Source organism: Protopterus annectens, chromosome 8.part0 (assembly GCF_019279795.1).
Source record: "Protopterus annectens isolate FY-2018-M chromosome 8.part0, PAN1.0, whole genome shotgun sequence".
In the NCBI taxonomy this organism is placed as follows: Eukaryota; Metazoa; Chordata; order Ceratodontiformes; family Protopteridae; genus Protopterus; species Protopterus annectens.
Genome location: NC_056741.1, coordinates 1,989,525,334 through 1,989,543,961, shown reverse-complemented (window position 1 = coordinate 1,989,543,961; position 18,628 = coordinate 1,989,525,334). Strand labels below are relative to the sequence as shown.

The 18,628-nt window shown below is 43.0% G+C and overlaps 1 protein-coding gene across 1 annotated transcript in view; it reads left to right on the top strand.

Moving 5' to 3' along the window:
• Positions 1-18,628, top strand: part of KLHDC4 (kelch domain containing 4) — a 406,967-nt gene that overhangs the window by 72,977 nt on the left and 315,362 nt on the right. The window contains exon 4 of the mRNA XM_044081531.1: positions 9,170-9,268. Coding sequence (XP_043937466.1) covers positions 9,170-9,268 — 99 coding nt within the window. The remainder of the gene's footprint in view (positions 1-9,169; positions 9,269-18,628) is intronic.

Genomic DNA, 18,628 nt, shown 5'->3' with positions numbered 1-18,628 from the left:
AGGTTAAACACTTTGCAGAGCCAAGCATCACACATTTTTTCTGTCTGTCTCTATCTCTCTTCCTTCTCCAGCCAGGATAGTCGTACAGCTTCTCAGTTCTGTGGCACCTTCCATAACTCTGGTACCGTTAGCAAGGTTTCACATGCAGGTACTGCAATGGGCACTTGCACTACAATGGCCAGTAGGAAAACATCCCCTGATAGCTATGATTCGGATTATAAGGGTTTGAAGAGACCACATAACTTCTGTGTGGATTCATCAGGCTATTTCTCAGGGTCATCAAGGCCACAATGTCTATGGACATCTCCCAGCTAAGTAGGTGGTGGTGGTAGTGGGGAGAATTACTTGGGATGGATGATCCAAGGCACTTGGTCTCAGTGGGAGGTCAGTCTTCACATCAATGTTCTGGAACATTTTGAAGTAGTTTTTAGATGTTCTCCCAACAGGGATGGTTGCTGTACAGATGGACAACATGTCAGTGGTCTGGTACATCAACAAACGGGGGGAGCCCAATCCTGCCCCTTATGTCGAGAAGCAATAAGAGTGTGGCAATGAGAGATCTCTTCTCGCCGCTTTCTGTAGGCAAAGTATATTCCAGGGAAGTACAGCGTGTTAGCAGACAAACTGAGCAGGTCCATCTTACACCCAGACAAGTGTTCTCTCAACCCATTAGTAGCAGAAGGGATTTTTCTCCAGTGGGGTCAAGTGTGCTGTGGCTTTTTTTCAAGTGCAGAGGGTATTCCGTCCTGATCCTTCCAGAGATAGTCAGACAGAAACACTGATTCACAGTTGGCCCTCTGGTCTCCTCTGTGCCTTCATCCCACCCCTCTCATTCCCAAGTTTCTTCAGAAAGCTTATCAAGAGAAGAGCAAAATAATCCTCATAGCACCATTCTGGCCTCGACAGGTGCGGTACCCTTCCTGTAATCTCATCTCATGCACCCGTACTGAGTGTTGGACCCTTCTCAGCAACTTCTGTCTCACTTGTTTTGGATACCTTACCCAGATATTCAGATCCTCAAGTTGACTGCATGGTTTCTCCCCATCCAGTGACAACTGGACAATCCAGGCTTTTGTCCCTGTGTGTCATATTCTTATATCCTCCCAGAAAGCTTCTACTAGGAAGATTTCTAAGAGCAAATGGAAAGGATTTTCTGTCTGGGCTTTCCAGAGACAATTTGACCCATTTTCAGCACCTATTCCATCTACCCTTGATTTTCTTGCCTCCATTTTTAATAGTGGAGCTACTTATTCTACAGTTAAGGTCCCTCTTGCTACCATTTCTAATTTTCACATAGGCAAAGACCATTCTTCCTTGGCATCACTGAGATTATGTAAGGCCTTCCTCAAAAGTGCCTTCTTACCTCGATCTCCTATTAAGCGTCCTACTCTCCCATGGGATTTAACAGTACTTCTTCAGGCTTTGATACAGTCTCTCTTTGACCCCTCTGCCAACATAGACTTAAAATTTCTGTCTTGGAAATCTATTTTTCTGGTTGCAATTACATTGGCTAGACTAGTATCACGACTCCAGGCACTTTTTTCTCAGTTGCCGTATCTGTTTTTTTCATAAAAGATAGGGTGGCCCTTCACACTAACCTTTCTTTCATACCTAAGTTGGCATCTAACACGGCTGTCAACCATTCCTTCGATCTGCCAGTTTTATGTCCAAGGTTCTCCAGTAAGGAAGAGTACATGCACCAGCTGGATGCTCACAGACAGCTTAGATTCTTTCTCCATAGAACTAAGGAGTTCAGAATTTCAGACAAATTGTCTCTTTTTCCAAGGCTAAATTGGGTTAGGCTGTATGAAAAGTAACTTTAGTCAGATGACTGACTGCATTTCCTTTTTTATAAGAATAATGGGTTGACTTTACCTAAACGTCCTAAGGCTCATTTCACCAGATCTGTGGTGTCTGCTTTCTGCTCCAAGGCTTCCACAAAAGACATTTTGTGCAGCTGCCACTCGGTCCAATGGACGTACCTTTATTGTTTATTACAAATTGGACATCTTATTTAGGGATAGAGCAGCATTTGGCTCTGCTGTTCTCCGAGATATCCTTCCTTGAGGATCACCCAGGGTTTTAGCTACGGACTGTGCCCCATTGGTTGAGAAATGGATGAAAAAGACAACATCAGATACAGAAACCATAGCGATGCATCTCTTTCTTTTTTGATACTTCCTACACCTCATCAGACCCTTTTTCTGCTTTGGAGGATTTTCCTTTGGGCTCCTAGTCTGTCCTGAGGAGTGATTCCTGCCTGCCTTGCTGAATGAGTTCCCGTATTTCTCTTCCTTCTTTCTGTTCTGACTGGAATGTGGTTTAATTTGGACTGTGTGTTTTACTGGGTACCTTGTTTTGTCGCAAAATGGTAGGCTGACTTGACGGCAAACTCGATCTGAAGTAGTCAAGGCTAAGTAGAGGATTATGGGTAAGGGGAGGACCTTCAGCTATGGAGCCAAAATCTGTTGAAGTGGCTGAAGCCAGGTTCAACATCAGATCTGAGATCCATAGTTTGATGAAGGATGAAGAGACCACATAAATGCATTGTTATGGTAAGTACGTAATTTTGTTTCATGACCCATACAGACATTATCAGCTTGCGACATCAGGTTACAGAATAAAGGAATGTAACACTTTTTAAACAGTTTAGCCGAAATGGGTATGCAGGAAAATCCCCTTGCAGACCTTTATACAGTTATACTGACATTTGCCAGTTAGAAGCTTATTGACTAGAAGTGCTGTTATTAAAGTGCCTGATGTGCCACCTGCTGGGATTTTGTAGCAGTTGCAGCCTTAGGACCAACTCATGCTGGAGAAATCATAAAACATTGACATTGAACAGTTGTGGACTCAGCTTGTATCACTTTGAAAAGGGTGGTCTGATACTTAGCTTATGATTTCATGCTGAGCAGCCAACTATAAGTGGATGTACATTACTATTTTAACACACTGGGACTAATTTCTTGCAGTCACGTAGGCAAGTTCAATACACAAATATACAATTTGTGAAGGTAATACAAAAATTTCTTTAAGGAGTAATACTCTACTGTATCAAAGGCATTCTCTTTATTTGAAGTCACAATTAGATTATGATTTGATTAGTTGCAGAGTCGTCTGTAATGGAGATGTTCATCGTGCATACAGCTGCAGTCATAACAGATGGGTTCTCCTACTGTCAGGCGGGTCCTCGGTCGGCCGAATTCCAAAGTCTAGGTCCGGCGTCGGTTGTCGTCGCTTCTTCCCTGATGTCAGTGCAACAGGGGTATAAAGGAACCAGCTGACGCCATTTTCTTCAGTCTTTCTTGCCGCGCGGTGCCTGAAGCAGAAGCAGTTCGCAAGTGCCGGTCGGCCAGCTCCTGAAATTACGAAAATTTTGAAACCGAAGTCTTCTTGAAAGCTAAGTACCCCATTGGGGAAACTTTTCTTGCCTCAGACTGATGTCAGACAAAGTTAATAATTGTATTTCTTGTGGGAAGCAAATACCGCATAAGGATTTCCATTCCCTCTGTATACCTTGTTTAGGCCCAGACCACGACGTCTCGGTCAGTCGCTTTTGTGCTACATTCAACAAACGCACCATTAAGCATCGGGCGGAGTTCGCCCAGCATTATTTTGGAAAAACATTTAGCTATATTATGTCGTCGGATACTCCGACTCCAGTTTTGTCTAAAAAACGCAAAGATAAGGACCGACACACGAGGTCCGCGACCTCTACCGACACCACGCCAAAGCCGACTACACATGGTCCGGTTCTCAGCGAGGCGTCTATGCAGCCCCTGACTACTGACGACACTTCTTTGGCGGTGTCTCCTGTGCCCGAGGTCACAGGCTCCTCGGCTCACACCCTGACTACAGATACCGAAGCCACTCTTGGTGTTGAACCTCAAAATGTGGACAGGTCTACCTCCACTCAAGGTGTCTTCAGACCTTCCTATTCTTTCTCCATCAAGGCTTTCACTAAGTCTAAAGCAGCCATGCACTCTGAGACAAGCTACACAGGGCCCATCTCCAGGCCCCATGCCTAAAAAACAGATGCTTAAAATGGCTGAGGATTTAATTACTCTTATCAGGGGTTCTCAACCCCACGGACAAAAGGCCCAGAGTGGAGGAAGAATCCCCCTCCTCTGATCAGGGCTCCATTATTTCAGAGCACTCTGATGATCAGGAACATTCTTACTCCCCTTTTGAAGACTCTGATGCGGAGGAGTCCATTCCTTTTGTATCCCCCCCAGTGGATTACTCATTTGGGGAAACTTTGCATACCTTAAGGGAACACTTCCACTGGGAAGGCCAAGATTATTCAGATTTCAAGAAAAGGCTTAGGGAATTTCTCTTACTACCTCAGCACAGGCCTCTGGCTATACCTCCTGTCTTGGACATCCTAGATGATGTTTACTCGGAGGCCTGCCTTAACCCGGACTCTCTGCCTCCAGCCCCAGTTAAGCCTGACAGGTACTACAGGGTTCCTGACTCACACCAATTTCTATACAAAAGCCATGCTGCTGACCCAGAAACCATCTCACAGGGCCCCAAGGGAGTTAAGGCCTCCACTGTTAAAAATCCATTACCTTCCGAGAGAGATTCCAGATCCTTAGAAAGGTGGGGGAAAAAGGTATATACCTCGGCTACCTTAAGCATGAGGGCCTTAAACTGTCAGTTCCATATGCTAAAATACCAACAGTTTTTGTTATCACAATTGAAAAGTAAAATGTCACAACCTGAACAACCAGACTTGAAGGAGTTGCAGGATTTGATGCATAGTGCAAAACAAGTGGGTAAGCATACCTTACAATGTGGTTTTGATGCTCTATAGGCCTCATGTAGAGCTGCTGTTACAGGATCAGTCATACGTAGACATGCCTGGCTCAAGGAACAAACCTTGCCAGATCATGTCAAAGCTAAATTACTAGATGCCCCTCTTCAAAAGGATCTATTATTTGGTGCTAATGCTGAGGAGGTATTAAGGAAAATGGAGGAAAAGGCTAAATCAATACAAACTGTGAAAGATTTTCTACAGGTACAACCGCCACGTTTCAGTAGAAATTGGCCTTCTAAAAATTGGTCCTTTCCAGCCACGGTCAGATCCCAAAGAGGCAGATACAGGCGCCCAAGGGGCAGAGGACAATCCCAAGGATCATTTAGAGACAGACAATGGCAAGCTCCTACACAAAGAGGTGGTGAGGATAACTCGCAATCATTCAGAAAGCAAGCCCAATGACTTTCCCCTTTGCATGCCAAGCAAGACTCAAATAGCAGCCCCCTTAGGAGGAAAGCTGGCATTATTTTCAAAAAATTGGCATATTGTCACAAAAGACAAATGGATCCTGGACATTATAAACAGAGGCTACAGATTCCATTTTCACACCCTTCCAAAAATGAGAGGCATGCCAAACCTGCCACACAATCAAAGGGCAGAGGCACAAAGGCAAATTACAGATCTCATAGACATGAAAGCTATTCAAGAGGTACCTACGCACGAACAAGGTCAAGGTTTTTATTCCAGGCTATTCCTGGTACCAAGGAAGGGAAAAGATTGGAGACCTATTTTGGACCTATCCATCCTAAACACATTTCTACTTGTACCAAAATTCAAGATGCTCACTCTACAGCAACTTCTTCCCATGCTGGGCAAGGAGTCTTGGCTGGTAACATTGGACCTCAAGGAGGCATACCTGCATGTCCCAATCAAACAAAATTGCAGAAGGTACCTCAGATTTCTTGCAGGTTCAACCCATTATCAATTCTCTGCATTGCCCTTTGGCTTATCTACTGCGCCCAGAGTATTCACTAAATGCCTGGCATCAGTAATTGCCTACTGCAGACTTCATGGGATACAAATATACCCCTATTTGGACGACTGCCTGATCCAAGTGGACAGCAAGCACATTCTTCTGAAACATCTGGCTTATGTAATAATGTTGTTGAACTCTCTGGGATACACAGTCAACAAAAAGAAATCAAGGTTAATACCCTCTCAGAAGATAATTTTCCTGGGTGCCAACTTGGACACAAACACCCAGATGGCCTACCTCACACCAGAGAAGCAGGGGCAACTAACTCAATACTTCAGAGCACTAGCAAAATTGTACCAGGCTGACTGCAAGGAAAATCCTGCAGGCTCTGGGATTCATGGCATCTTGCATCTTACTAATCCCATGTGCAAAGTTGCATATGAGGAAACTTCAATGGTACCTGAAAAACATATGGTCTCAACACAGCCACAGTTTGGAAACAATAATGCCACTAATTCCATGTCTGCAAAAGGAATTTCTGTGGTGGGCTCAAACATGCCAAACAAACAGAGGTCTTCCATTCAGCAAGCCTCAAGCAAATCAAGTCATCACAACAGACGCCTCGGACTACGCCTGGGGGGCGCATATGACAGATCGGTGCATTCAGGGCAAATGGTCCCAAAAAGAAAAGCACCTTCACATCAATCAAAAGGAAATGCTAGCAGTAATAAATGCTATTATAGCTTTCAAGGACCTTCTACAACCAGGTCAACTATTGATAAGAACGGACAACACCACAGTTATGTGGTACATAAACAAACAGGGAGGAACACATTCATACCCCCTATGCAGACTGGCCATGTCACTTTGGAACATGGCCATGGACTTACAAATCGAACTACAAGCACAGTACTTGCCAGGCAAGGAAAACACACTGGCAGACAACCTAAGCAGAAATATGACAGATCCACACAAATGGAAACTGCATCCAAAAGTTTTTACAGAAATAATCCAAGCATGGGGAAGGCCAGACATAGATCTCTTTGCCTCCCACAAAAATCACCAATTGACAAAATTCTGCTCAAGGATTTTCCATCCAAAGGCCTGGAGAGTGGACGCTCTCTCTTTCAGTTGGACATCAATGACAGTTTATGCCTTCCCACCTCTTCCTCTGCTATCCAAAGTTCTATTGAAAACCAGAGCAGACAGACCAAAGATGATTCTCATTGCTCCGGACTGGCCAAGACAACACTGGTACCCACTCCTGAGGAGCCTGACGCATTCCCCACCATGGACCCTGCCTCTAATGCCTCTTCTTCTGACTCAGCACAGCTTCAAAACTCTTCACAGCCAGCTAAAAACACTCAATCTAGCTGCATGGAAGATTCCTTAGCATCACAACAGACCCTACTCTCCAAGGAGGTGCAGGATGTCATTTTGGAGGCCAGAAGGCCGTCAACTAGAAAAGCTTACTCTGCAAAATGGAAGCGGTTTTGTGTCTGGAATGAGAAAAAGGGCCAGGATCCTGGAAAACTGAATTTACCTCAAATACTACAGTATTTAGCTGAGCTGCTAAGCAGTGGACTTTCATTCTCCTCCATCAAAATCCATGCCTCAGCCATTTCTGCAGAATACAACACTGATCCACCCTTATTCTCTCACCCTCTCTTAAGACAGTTCCTCAGAGTGGCTAAGAATCTAAGACCCCCAAGGAAACAACCAATACCTGCTTGGGATCTCAATTTCATTCTGGAAAAACTGACCTTGCCTCCCTTTGAGCCAGCTGCCTCATCAGATTTGCAATACTGGAAAACAGCTTTCCTTCTGGCTATTACCTCAGCTCGTAGAGTTTCAGAACTTCAAGCTCTCATGGCTGTGCAGCCTTTTATCATCTTCCATCAGGACAGAGTTTCCTTACGAACCAACCCGTCCTTTATGCCTAAAGTGGTATTTAGGGTAGCTTTGAATCAGGCCATACACTTACCTACCTTTTATCCTAATCCTCAAAACAAAGGGGAGAGATTACTACATTCCTTGGACATCCACAGACAACTACGTTATTATCTGGACAGAACAAAACCTTTCAGAAAATCAGAACAGCTCTTTGTGTCCTATGCTGTAGGAGCTCAAGGAAAGCCAATTTCGAAACAGACAATCTCCAAATGGATAGCCCACTGCATACGCTTTTGCTATTCTTTTCATGGCAAAACTGTACCTACAGGCATCAGATCTCACTCCACAAGGGCCACAGCTACCTCTGCAGCTTTCCTCAGAGGAGTTCCTACCAAAGATATTTTGGAAGCAGCCACTTGGAGTTCTGTGCATACCTTCTCCAAGCACTACCACCTACCTCTATACTCCAAAACTAGAACAGGCTTTGCCACTGCAGTCTTGCAGGGCATCCTGGCTCCTCCTAGTTCCACCTAGTGCCTACCACCCCTTTCTTAGCTTTGGGATTCTACCCATCTGTTATGACTGCAGCTGTATGCACGATGAACATAGTACAGTTTTGTACCTACCATAAATGTAGATGTTTGAGTGCTAATACAGCTGCAGTCCAGGTTTCCCTCCCTCCTTCCCCTCTTGGGACAGGCCTATAGGCCAACACATCCTCATACAACCTGATTGGGGTATTCATTTATGATGTATTTGCTTGCAACTACTGTATTTTGATTATATTGCACTGCTTTATTACACAAATTTATGTATTGCCTTCCTTCTGGGGGCACCTGACATCTGGGGCAAGAAAAACTGAAGAAAATGGCGTCGGCTGGTTCCTTTATACCCCTGTCGCACTGACGTCAGGGAAGAAGCGACGACAACCGATGCCGGACCTAGACTTTGGAATTCGGCCGACCGAGGACCCGCCTGACGGCTGGAGAACCCATCTGTTATGACTGCAGCTGTATTAGCACTCGAACATCTACATTTATGGTAGGTACAAAACTGTACTTTTTCCTTGTACTATCAAAGATCTGTCTTACTGTCACAACCTCACAGTGATAATTTTCAGTAAGTGGGGAAACATTTAGCCAGCCTCCTTGCAAGTGTAGATGTGAGTAATTTTGAAATATGGTTCAGTACAGATACTGTTGCTGAATGTTGGAAAATGCTCCTTTCCCTGATGATCATTAACTTCTGAGTTGATTTATAACGTTAGGAGATGCAGAAGGCCTGATGGGTGTGGAGGTGGGGCTTTGCCCCCTACATGAAGGTTCATTTTGAATTTTGAGTCATATTAATTTTCTTGAAGAAAAATTCAAACACGTGATGTTCTCATAGGTGACCCTCAACCAGTATGATAAGTTGTATGCTGTTATATCTGTTGAGTTGCAATTCCATTAAATGATCCATCACCGTGGGTGCAGAATTACTGTGGTGGTACAGTGGTAAAGAAACAGTAATGTATCATGCACTGATATTTTTTCTTTCAGACTTTTCTGTACAATGAATTATATATTTACAATATTAAGAAGAATTCTTGGACAAAATTGGATACTCCGAACCCTCCACCACGACGCTGTGCACATCAGGTAATAGTGGAGTTGGAACTTCCTCTTCTTATGTACTTTGTGTAGGCTTACATGATTTTAATCTTACAGTGTGTCAAGCGTAGTTCCTGCATGGGTGGTGCATCATGCTGTGGGAGAAGTCAGCAGTATTCTTTAGCAGAAATGTGAATGTTGCCTCATGATATTGTCAGTAGTCTTTCAGCAGAGAACCCTATGGTCCTGGAACCAGTCACATTGGGAGGGGCAGATCTTTATGTTGTGATGTGTGTAACTGATTTGGCAGAGCAACATGACACTGGCATGTTTATTAAAGAAACCATTGTTTGTTTTTCTAGATAGAGCAAGTACAGCTTCTTGATGTAGTGATAAGGGGTTGTAGATTAACACATTCATTTGTATACCCTTAGCTCCGTATGACATCCTGACATTTTTTGGGGGGGCATGACTTCCTTAACTAAATAACTTACAAGTTAATAATAACAGGCAGCAAAAGTAAGGGCAAGGAATTAGTAACACAATGGCTCTAAGATTATGAATCCCAGATGTCCTGCAGTGGTGGTATTAATCACCATTTGTCACTTGTTAGTCATATTTACATGACTGAAAGTGCCACATGCTGTTGAGGGGCATAGTTTGTAGTATCATAGTGGAAGATATTAAAATACACTGTCACTGTCCATGTATAATACAGGCATACTGGAGATTTTCCTGGTTGTTTAATTATGAAAACATGCGGTATTTCATAAACGTACTGTTATTTCTAAGGCAAAGTGACTTAGAAACTACTGCATACCATTGGAAATAAATTTACATGATGCTGAAGGAAAATGCTACTGATTTTTGCACTATACGTTTTGTATATTATAGGATCATAGGAGATTACTAGGTTGTCAACCTGGAGGTCATTTTAAGCCTATCCATTTCAACCGAATGTAATACTGTAGAGGTACTAGTCATTACCCAAGATTACATTTAGTAATGGCTGCCCATGTCCAGGAGGGTTGTGGGCACTATCCCTAGTAAGAATTTATGGTGCCCCATCCACTTATTCGGGTTCCTCTTGGCCAGTGCCATAGAGTTGCTCTGTTTCACATGAATTGGTAGTCTGTTCCAAAGATGTGGTAGTTGCTGGTAGATAAATTTGTCTCTCCAACATGTCCTATTTAAGTTGCAGGCCAATTTAAGTCCCTGGAATGGGCAGCCCTACACCCATTTGATTTACAGATATGCAGTAAGTTCATTAGGTTTAGGTCTTGAGTTGCCCTGTAGGCCAGGTATAAGCCTACCTTAAGAAGTCTTGTATGATACAGAGTACAGTGACAGGGATTTTAGTCCGTCCATTTATGGCACATGCTGGAGGCCCTTAATCTTCTTTGTTCAAAACATCTGAGGTCTCTCTAATTGCTGTAGGTGCTTAGTACAGTCGAAACTGAATGGAGTGTTGTACTCAATTATGGGCCGGATAAGTGCTGAGTATAGGGGGTTATAACTTTTGCTCTTGAGGCAATGCCTTTACTAATCAAGTGAGCTATGTGGAAAGCTTTCCTTACAATGGTAGACATGTGGTGGTCAAAGTTAAGGTCGCAGTCAACCTGGACATTTTGTGCTGAAGGGAATGATGATGCATTTCTTTGCTTTTATTTTGGGACCGTGAATATTACACCAGTCATTGGTCTGCGTGAGACCATCCTGGAGTATACTGATCTCATTTGGGGATTCAGTGATTGCACCTAGTTTGCAGTTGTCTGCAAACTTGGTCAGCCACAACCCTTTAGTTTTGACCTGAACTTCTGAGTAGTATATACCAAACAGTAGGTAGTATATACCGAACAGTAGGTGGTCCAGCACTGACCCCTGTGGCACCCCTCTGGTAACGGGTCTGCTGGTTGATGTGGACTCGCCCAGTTTGATAATGTGTGTCTGGTTTGTGAGCCAGTTGGCAACCCGTCTTACAATGAAGGAATTTACATTCAATTTGCTATGTTTATTGGTAATGCCTGAATGTGGGATTGTGTCGAAAGCCTTTGCCAAGTCTGTGTGCACAGATTTGCCCTCATCAGTGGCCTTAGTCACACTTTCAAAGAAATTCACCTGATTTAACAGGCAGGATCTGCCCTTCACGAAGCCGAATTGGGTAGGATCCAGGGTTTGCAGGTCACCTATATCTTTATTTATGAGGTCCATATGATACATTCCATGGCCTTACAGATGAGGAAGACCATATTTTTCCCACTGGTTGAGTAAGGAAGAAGATGAGAAGAATAAGAAGGAAAATAAGATGAGATTTTGTCGTGCGTATACCAGTGACAATGCATTCATACTAGAGACCATAAAAAAGAACTGGTCTGTTTTGACTTCTGATGAGAACCTCAGGAGCATTGTAGGGGAGACACCCAGGATGTTCTTCATCTCACATTGCTGCAGTCCTTACATATGGGTAGTCCGCTGTCTTAAAACTGACATCAGTCTTTTGCTGCATGGTCCGATGCAGAAAATATTTTGTTTTTCTTGCCTCAGTGTTTTACGGATGTCAGAAAAAGTGAATAACTGTATTTCTTGTGGGAAACAGATATTATCATTCTTTGTGTATTCCTTGTTTGGGGCCTGAGGTTGGATTGTGCTAGGCTGGTCTTTGGGAAGCGGTGCAATTATAATATGCAGTCTCAGGGGAGACTTTGATTTTGCAGGAGGTGGTCTCTCAGGAGGCAGGTCAGGCTGAAGGGGCTCTCAAGTTTACTGTACTCCCTCCTTCCTAGGTGGGTAGGCCTTCTTCTTACTGTACTACCCTCCTTCCCTCCTAGGGTGTGAGCCTTCTCCTTCTGTTTCCAAGGCTTCTCCCAGAGGCAGGCCAGTTTTAGCTTCTGTTGGTGTCACTCCTAGTTCAGCAGGGTCTGTGCCTAAGAAGCACATGCTTAAAATGGCAGAAGATTTGATTACTCTGATTAGAGGTTCTTTGCCCCTCCTGATAAGAGGCCTAGGGTGGAGCCAGAGTTGGGAAGTTTTGAGCAGGCTTCGGATGTTTCAGAGTCTTCAGCTGAAGACTTGCAGGAGTACTCTCCTTATTCTGATTCTGATGCAGATGATTCCACTCCTTCTGCTTCTCCTCCAGAGGATTTTTCTTTTCAGAGACACTTCATTCTATGAGGGAGCATTTTAAGTGGGAAGGTCAGGACTTCTCTGATTCTAGGAAATGTTCTAGATGTTGTGGAAGATGTGTTTGCAGAGGCTTCACTTAATCCTGATTCTCTGCCTCCTGCTCCTGTTAAACCGGATAGGTATTACAGGGTGCCTGAGGCTCATAAATATCTTTATAAGTGTCCTAGGGTGGACCCAGAAACTATTAGTCAGGGACCTAAGGGTGTCAAGGCCTCTGTTGTAAAAAATCCGGTTCCTCTAGATAAAGAAGCCAGAGCTTTGGATAGATGGGGAAAGAAGGTCTATACATCTTCTACCTTAGCTATGAGGGCTTTGAATTGCCAGTTTCATATGTTGAAATATCAAAATTTTCTTCTTTCTCAATTGAAGTCTAAGGTGGATGCTCTGGCGGAAGGCATTGAGTGTAAAGAATTACAAGATTTGGTGCATGTCTCTGAACAGGTGGGTAAGCATTCATTGCAGTGTGGTTTTGATGCTGTGCAGGCTGGCTGCCACTGGCTCAGTTCTTCCATGCCTGGCTGAAGGATCAGAATTTATCTGACCATGTTAAGACAAGGATTTTGGATGCTCCTTTGCAGTCTGATGTGTTGTTTGGTTCACCTGTGGAGTCAGTCTTGAAGAAAATGGAAGACAAGGCTAAGTCTATGCAGGCTGTTAAAGATTTTTGCAAGTTCAGCCTCAGTTTAGTAGGAATTGGCCTGCTAAGGGATCCTTCTTATGATTCTCAGTCTAGGGGTAGATCTACAGAGCTCAGAGTTCTTTCAGGCTTAGAACAGGAGTTCACCTGCACAATCTAGGGCAGGGGCCAGTCCTTTCGTAAACAGGCCCAATGACCTACTTTTCAGCTGCCAGATCCTTCTTGCCTGGCAGCATCTTTGGGAGGAAGGTTAGCACTCTTCAAGGAAAATTGGATGTTGATTACCCAAGACAAATGGGTATTGGATATCATACTCCAGGGTTACAAGTTTTATTTCCATACCTTGCCTCCTTTCAAAGGCATACGGACGTTCCTCCTCAGCAAAGACTAGAGCAAATTTCTCTACTACTTCAATTAGGGGCCATACAACTGGTCCCTCTGCAGAAAGTGGGCCTAGGATTTTATTCTTCTTCCTTTGTTTCTAGTACCAAAAAAAACACGTGGAGACCAATTTTGGATTTATCTTTCCTCAACACTTTTCTGGACTTTCCCTAGTTCAAGATGTTGACGTTACAACAGCTTTTTCCTCTGCTGGGCAAACATCACTGGATGGTGACTCTGGATCTCAAGGAGGCTTACCTTCATGTTCCTATCAGGCCCGGTTTGCAGGAGTATCTGCGTTTGCGGGCTGGGACATCACATTATCAGTTCTCTGCATTGCCCTTTGGCTTATCTACTGCACCCAGAGTGTTCGGTTCTGGCTCCAGTGGTAGCTTTCTTCAGGCTAAGAGGAATACAGATCTATCCTTATTTGGACGATTGCCTGATTCTGAACTTCTTCATCATTTACAGTATGTGATGGCAGTGTTAAGATGCCTGGGGGTATTCTGTGAGCGAAATAAAGTCCAGTCTAGTACCCTCTCAGGACATGTGCTTTCTGGGTGTGAGACTGAATACAGCATCCCAGATGGCCTTTTGACCCCGGACAAACAAATCTTTACTTCCACACCAGTTGTTCGTCAGTCCAGAATCTCTTTTCCACCAGTTGTTGTTGGCCAGTCCAGGCTGACTGCAAGGACAGTCCTTCAAGCCTTGGGGTTCATGGCATCTATTCTGGTACTCCCAATGCCAAACTGCATATGAGGAAGCTACAATGGTATCTCAAGAATGTATGGACACAGCACTGCCAAGATTTGGACACTGTCATTCAGATAATACCTTGCATTCAAAAGGAATTTTTGTGGTGGGCTAGCCAGATTTTAACGACAGATGCCTCAGACAAAGCTTGGGGAGCTCATCTAAATGGAAAGCCAGACTTCAACATCTACATATCAACTTGAAGGAGATGTTAGCAGTCCAGTTTGCATTGATAGCTTTTCCAGGGCAGGTGTTGATTCAAACAGACAACACAACTGTCATGTGGTACATCAACAATTCTTATCCTCTATGCAGACAAGCAATGATTTTGTGGGAGACTGCTCTCAGTTTACAGCTAAATCTTCAGGCAAGGTTTCTCACAGAACTCCTTAGCAGATGTGTTGAGCAGACAAATTATGGATCGGATCCTCATGTATTTCAGAGATTGACAGTGTTATGGGGAACGCCAGACATAGATCTGTTCGCTTCACCACTAAATTACCAGCTGCCAAAGTTTTGCACAAAGGTTTCATCCCACAGCTTGGAAAGTGGATGCTCTCTCATTCAATTGGAGCAATCTTCACGTGTATGCCTTTCCACCTCTGCCTCTCCTCCCAAAGGTACTGCTGAAGGTCAGACAGGACAAGCTAAACATGATTTTAATAGCTCCAGATTGGCCTCGACAGCACTGGTACCCATTTCTGAGAAGTCTGGTACAGGAGCCTCCATGGCCTTTGTCACCTGCTGTCTCAGGAGAACAGTCATTTACTCAATGTCAAACTTCATTCTCTACATCTGACAGCCTGGCATATTCTGTTTTGAACCCTGGAGGGTCTCAGCTTCCACAACAAGTTTTGAATGTTATTTTGGAGGCCAGAAGGCCTAGTACAGCAAAGGACTTTGATGTTTCTAAACCTAATTTAAGTGTTGCGGCTTCAATACCTTACTGAGTTATTGGACAAAGGTTTGTCCTTCTCCTCTATAAAGGTTCATGCTGCAGCAATTTCTGCTCACTATGACTGTGACCCACCATTATTTTCTCAGCCTTTGTTTAAGCAATTCCTACTCCTGCTTGGGATCTCAATTTTGTGTTGGAGAAACTCACTCTACAACCTTTTGAGCCTGCAGCATCGGCAGAGTTGAAATATTTATCATGGAAGACTGCTTTTTGTTGGCCATTACCTCTGCGAGAAGGGTTTCTGAATTACAGGCCCTTATGGCAGTTGAGCCTTCTAATTTTCCAAGGATAGGGTGTCTTTGCGTACTCTTTTCCACAAGGATAGGGGTGTCTTTTTATGTACTAACCCTTCTTTTATGCCTAAAGTGGTTTCTAGTGTGGCTTTAAACCAAACTATTCATCTGCCTACTTTTTATGCAAACCCCCAAAATAAAGATATTATTTGAGCAGAACTAAAGGGTTCAGGCAGTCTCAGCAGTTGTTTGTTTCTTTTGCTTTGGGTTCTCAGGGCAAACCTGTTTCAAAACAAACTATTTCTAAGTGGATTGGTTTTGTATTGCTTTCTGTTATTCCCATCATGGTAAGGAGATTCCAGCTGGGATTAGGCCTCATTCCACTAGGGCTACTGCCACTTCTACAGCTTTTTGGCTACTAAAGATATTTTGGAAGCAGCTACTTGGAGTTCAGTGCATACTTTCTCTAAGCATTACCACCTTCCACTTTACTCTAAATCTAGGGCTGGATTTGCCACTGCAATTTTAGGGGCATGTTGCAGCTCCTAATACAGTTGTTGGCAGCTCCTAATACTTTATAGTCCAATTACTCCTCCTCCTTCCCTCTGTTGTTGAAGGTGGTGGTGATGGTAGGTACAAAACTGTACTTTTTCCTTTAAGAATATGAAAAATCTGAAAAGGCTCTTATGCTATGGGAATCATCGAAACTTGGACACAGAACATTCACTCACGAATAAAGTAGGCACCTATAAATGTGGATGTTTTAAAGCATGTCAACATATTAAAACAGATAATTTATTTATACATCCAACATCTAAGAAGGAATACAGGTTCAAAGGGTTTGTGAATTGCAGGAGCAAAAATGTGATTAATATTGCTCAGTGCCAACGCTGCCCAGCCTTCTATGTGGGGAAAACAAATAGAATTTTCAAGGAGCGTATCCTGAGACACTGTCAGGACGTTAGAAATCAAGTAAATAATAATGCTTTATATGGTCATATTAAAGTTAATGGAGGCCACACTTTTAAATTTATGGTTGTAAGCAGGCTAGTAGAAACAATACAAGGAGGGGATCTGGCCAAGTAACTATACCGAAACTGAGTAAACAAAATGGATTATGAACCTTAGAGCAGACCAGAAACCTGGATTAAATGAAACTGTACCGCTCAAACCCATTTTGGAAGGAAGGGCTCTAAAGAAATAATGCACATGCATTAATTCCGTGTTATTTCACTTTAAAAACTCCAAGCTTTTAGCTAACACTAAGTAAATAGAACTTGCACTCTGAATGAGAGGTGTGTCTATGCACCAAAACTTTATTGGTTGATTGAATGAATGAGCTGCAGGAAGCTCTTTTTAAATGAAAGGAAGCTGCTTTTTTCTTTAGGATTTGATAAACGTTCAACAACCAAAAACGCTTATCCAGACAGCAGCAGCAGGATTACATTTTATTTTGTTAATAAAGGAACTGATTTTAACAATTTCAACCATTTTACTTCAGCTTGGGTGGCAGCAGCAAGTTTGCTTTCTACATTTACTTGTTTTGACATTATGCTGTTACTTAACAGTCATGTTTTTCTAGCTCTGGGGAAAAAAACATTGTCTGAACAGATGGCTCATTGCTCAAGATGCTTCATGCGAAGTAGTTTACTGTGCTGCCTGTTTTCTTCTTTGGTAAATAAGTCTTTACCACCTTATAGTAAGTGGACTTCTACAAACTGGAGTTAGTCACCTCTTTGCTGTGTTTGCAGAAAGACTTCTTCAAAGCACTTGCCACAGCATATCCACAGATTCACATGTGGCTGTGGTATGAGCAGTGGAAGACTAGTTAACATGAGTCATTTGATATGAACCCAAGTTGCTGAATGAACAGTTCGTTATAAAAAGGTTTTACTTTTATGCAAGGGGCAGTGACCCCCATATTGCAGTGCAGTGCCTTTCACACCCCCTCACCGTTGTATAATTCTGAGGTTCTGCAACACCAAGGTGAGGATATTTACCTGTTTAATAGGGTGGGTTCATTTCATCATTAACATTCAGTCATTTTGTCTTTGGAACATTGTATGAATTGTGCATATTTGCAGCTCCATAGTGAGTTCCTACAGAACTGTATTTCCAAACAAGTGGATATCTAGCCAACATCATAATAATGCACACTGCTCTGTGTAGCGTACAATCCTTAGGTTCTCTGCTGCTTGTAGTCTCTTTCACCAGATTAAACATCTCCAAGAAGGCAAACCATGCTGTAATCTACAGCCTCTGCAACAAAGTGCATGGTTATGCTTTGACAGCTGGCAGCAACAGACTGATGACTTAAGTCAGTTTTGATAGCTGCAGACAGCAGACTGGTACGATGGCATTTTTCAAGGATGACTTGGAAAGTTAGGACTCCCAAGTACAGAGCCTGTCCTACATTCTAAATCACAATACAGGTGTGATCATGCAATATGCATTATAGGTCATACTATGCTACAGTTGTACAGAGAGAGTATCAGAGGCAGGAAAACCATGTGTTTGTGAACTTGGTAGTGACTTCAAAGTTACTTGCATAGCAGTGGTGATGTAAATTAATAAATTAAATGCAGCAATGACCAAATAATGCATATTAATGTCATAATTCTCCAGTTTTTGCACAGCGTATGATTCATGGACTAGAATGCATACCGTATCACAACCACAACAGTGAGCCATACTGTCCTTTCATGAGTTCCAGGAGTTTTTACGTGGCCTTATATTATACGCAGTAGAGCTTGTTACTTTATTATACATGTCTAATAATCTTAACATCGATATATAACCTATGGTCACTATCACAATCAACCCAAACTCACCAGATACCACTACCTCAGCTGACCAATACCAAGCTTGCCTTCTCCATACTTAGCCCGAAGCATGGACAGCCACCTCCAATGATATGCAATCCCTGACCTCCCTCAAAAACTTGAGAAGAGAATTACAGAAGCAACTGTTCAAAGAAGCACAATGCCATTGCTGTCTAATAGGAGCTGTTATAAACATCCCACCCTAGACCATAACCTATACACTTGGTAACCACTTCTAATCCCCATCCATATTACATCTCTTGTTTCTCACTAGCTCTATCAAACCTTCCTGTAACATGCTACCTCCGCACCTTCCTGACTTCTTTTTATCTGCTACTGCTGCATTGTACACAGATGTTATTTAATGTAAAACTTCCTGCCTTTGCCATATACCTACATATTCAATTTATCAAATTAGTTTCTACCAATCTGCATGTA